The 2896-nt window shown below is 40.8% G+C and overlaps 1 protein-coding gene across 1 annotated transcript in view; it reads left to right on the forward strand.

Moving 5' to 3' along the window:
- Positions 1–2896, forward strand: part of LOC101859411 (chitotriosidase-1) — a gene marked incomplete at both ends in the record, with an annotated part of 14705 nt that overhangs the window by 2685 nt on the left and 9124 nt on the right. Inside the window, 1 exon segment of the mRNA XM_013083012.1 lies at positions 1163–1282. Within this exon segment, the coding sequence (XP_012938466.1) occupies positions 1163–1282 (120 nt within the window).

The raw sequence follows: 2896 nt of genomic DNA on the forward strand, positions 1-2896 counted from the left end.
TTCGTGGCATCTTGAGTTTGTCGACTCGTGTGTGGACGGGCGTTGTCTTGGTGCGAAATTGCTTTTTTTCCTGACCAAACTCGTGACACCCGTGCTCTAAGTTTTCTCAGGATCTCAATATATCGTTCAGAGCTGATGGTGGAACCCTGTTCCAAAAATTCCATATGAACAAGACCATTGCAGTCCCAAAACATTGTCATAAGCACTTTCTTTGCAGATGAAACAACTTTGAACTCTTGGGGCTAGGTGAGCCAGTGTGCCTGTATTCTTTCGATTGTCTTTTGTTTTCTGTGTCATAGTGGTGTACCCAAGTCTCGTCTCTTGTGACTATACGGCGTAAGAAAGCTTCATCTTCATCAGTATAACGAGTCAGGAATTCATCACTAACTTGACTTCGGTTTAATTTCAGCTCGGGTGACAACATGTGGGGAACCCACCGTTCACACACTATCCTAGCCTGTAACCTAACACATCATGGATAATATACTGAGCACTCGCTACAGAAATCCCTAGCATTTCACTGACATCTCTTACTTTGATCCGCCGGTTTGCTTGGATGATCTCGTTCTCTCTCTCCTGGTGTTGAACATCACTGGCAGAGTTAAGACGACCACAACGAGCTTGGTCACGCAAATCTGTCTCTGCTGAACTTGTTTCAGCGAACTCCTTTGCCCATCTTCGATTAGTACTTACATCTACACATGCTTCACCATAGACAAGCTTCATTCGCCTATGAATATCAATGGGTGCAGCTCCCTCTGCAGTAAGGAACCCAATAACAGCTATTTGTTTTAAGAGCACATTCATAGGTTTGCTTGACGCCATTTTCTCGGCGACAATTTCTCTGGCTTCTATAATGTAAACAGTAATAGCATAAAGATGTGACATCATAGCATCATCCTGTTTTTTGTGTGTGAGAGTATACATATTGAAAGTCAATTGTGTACAAAGTCCTTGAAAATATCTAAAAATTGTTTAGAAGTTATTGGAGAGGAGGCAAAACTTTTTGAACGACCCTGGTATAATACTCCCTGAAAGAACCTATCCTCTCCACAGACCCCTCCAAACCCCACTTCCACTCCAAACCGCACGTTGTAGTTTCTAGTAAATACTAAAATAATGAATTACTGTAATACTATTAAAATATTTTACTCCCTCTCAGGTATGAACGTATGATGAAGCTCAAAGTGGAAAACCCTAACCTCAAAATCCTGCTGGCAGTCGGAGGCTGGACCATGAGTTCTCCGCCGTTCGCCCGTATGGTGGCTACACCACAGACCAGGTAATACCAATTGCTCTCTAAACACAAGTTTCCTCAAACCACTATCTATTATATATTTGGAAAACTTGGAAACACAGGTGTCACTTTTCCCTTAAAACTACGACAGCTACAGAGTTGATTGGCAAGTACCTGCAAAAAGATAGATAGGTAGGTCCCCATGATGGAGCTCGATTTTGTATTTATTCATTTTCTGAATTTAGGAAAATATATTTGACAAAAAGTTCCCGTCCTTCTTTGGCTTTTGTGATTATTCCACTGAGAAACGAAACAAATCTATGTAGCTGTTCTTCGCAGCGGAAGTGCCGTACGTGATATTTCGCGAGGCGCATTTTGTTTTGAGAGTATAGATCTAGACCTTCTAATTTTTTGCATCTCAAGATTCATTGCTCCTTTCCCGTAGAGTGTAAATATAGTATTGCCATTGAATTTCAGTTGAGGTAAATGCACCGACCATTCCATTCTTCGAAAGGGCCCCGGCTAGTTTGATATGGTTTGATTAGATTTTTAGACCGGCACTTGCAACACAATTAGATCATTATAAGCGCGAAAGATTAGAGGTGTTACAAGAGAATGACAAACACAAACGAGAAGGAGAGATAGAGACAATAGATGCTTGATAGGATAGAAGGAGCAAACCACACCAGGGCATCTTCCAACCTCCATCCAGCAAACGGTTTGATACACTTAAGGACTTTAATAATTTTCTTCGTGGAGGGCATCATATACCATTATGGTACAGTTTGAATAAATCTTTCAAAATCAAATTAATATGGTGGACTATCAAGGTCACGTTCGGGTCAATTTGAAGGAAACCATGGTCAACAGTCAATCAGAACACTAAGTACTTGTGTAGGTGTCACAGGGCATTGTGGCGTTAGATCTTTTCTTTGCATGCGCGCGAAAAGCGATCGGCCCAAATGGACTCCCGAGTTGCACCTGTGTAAATCAAATTAAAAATATATTTATGTGGAATCGTGGTAAAATCAGACGCTCGTCAAAGTGTTGAAATCGAATGGAGCGACGTTTTTCCGCCTCCTGGGACTTTTTAAAATCGATTTCGTAACTGATGCCCATTTTAAAAATATATAAACGATACGAATGTTACCTAAAAACATTGACCAAAAGCATAAAAAAGTAAATTTGCCTCCAAACTTTAGTTATCATTTTTTCACTAATTTTACCTTTGACACAGGGGCGGCCCCCACCCTTTCAGCCCCAAATATCTCGACAAATATTCCACGTGGATGGGTAATTTTATATTCCGAAGAAGACAAATGAACAAGCTTTAAGGCGATACCTATGACGACATTTGTCCAGAAAATTGAGAGCGCCTGATTCCACCGTGATATGTGGCGCACTGGTCCAGCACCAGATCATGTAGATCGGGACTATTGATTGACAAATTTCTATCCTTTTAATTAAAAGATTTTTTGGGGAAATCTTGATGTCAAATCGAAGTTCCAGCGTACATTTTCTCAAAAGGACGATGAAGCCACACCGAATATAATGATGGGTCACCGGTGGTAGTTTTATTCTCAAAATTACATTCTTTTAGGGGGGGTTCTTTGTTTCGTTTTGTTGTTTCTCTCTCTGTCTCTCTCTCTCTCTGTCTCT

The sequence above is a fragment of the Aplysia californica genome, unplaced genomic scaffold (genome assembly GCF_000002075.1).
Source record: "Aplysia californica isolate F4 #8 unplaced genomic scaffold, AplCal3.0 scaffold00205, whole genome shotgun sequence".
In the NCBI taxonomy this organism is placed as follows: Eukaryota; Metazoa; Mollusca; class Gastropoda; order Aplysiida; family Aplysiidae; genus Aplysia; species Aplysia californica.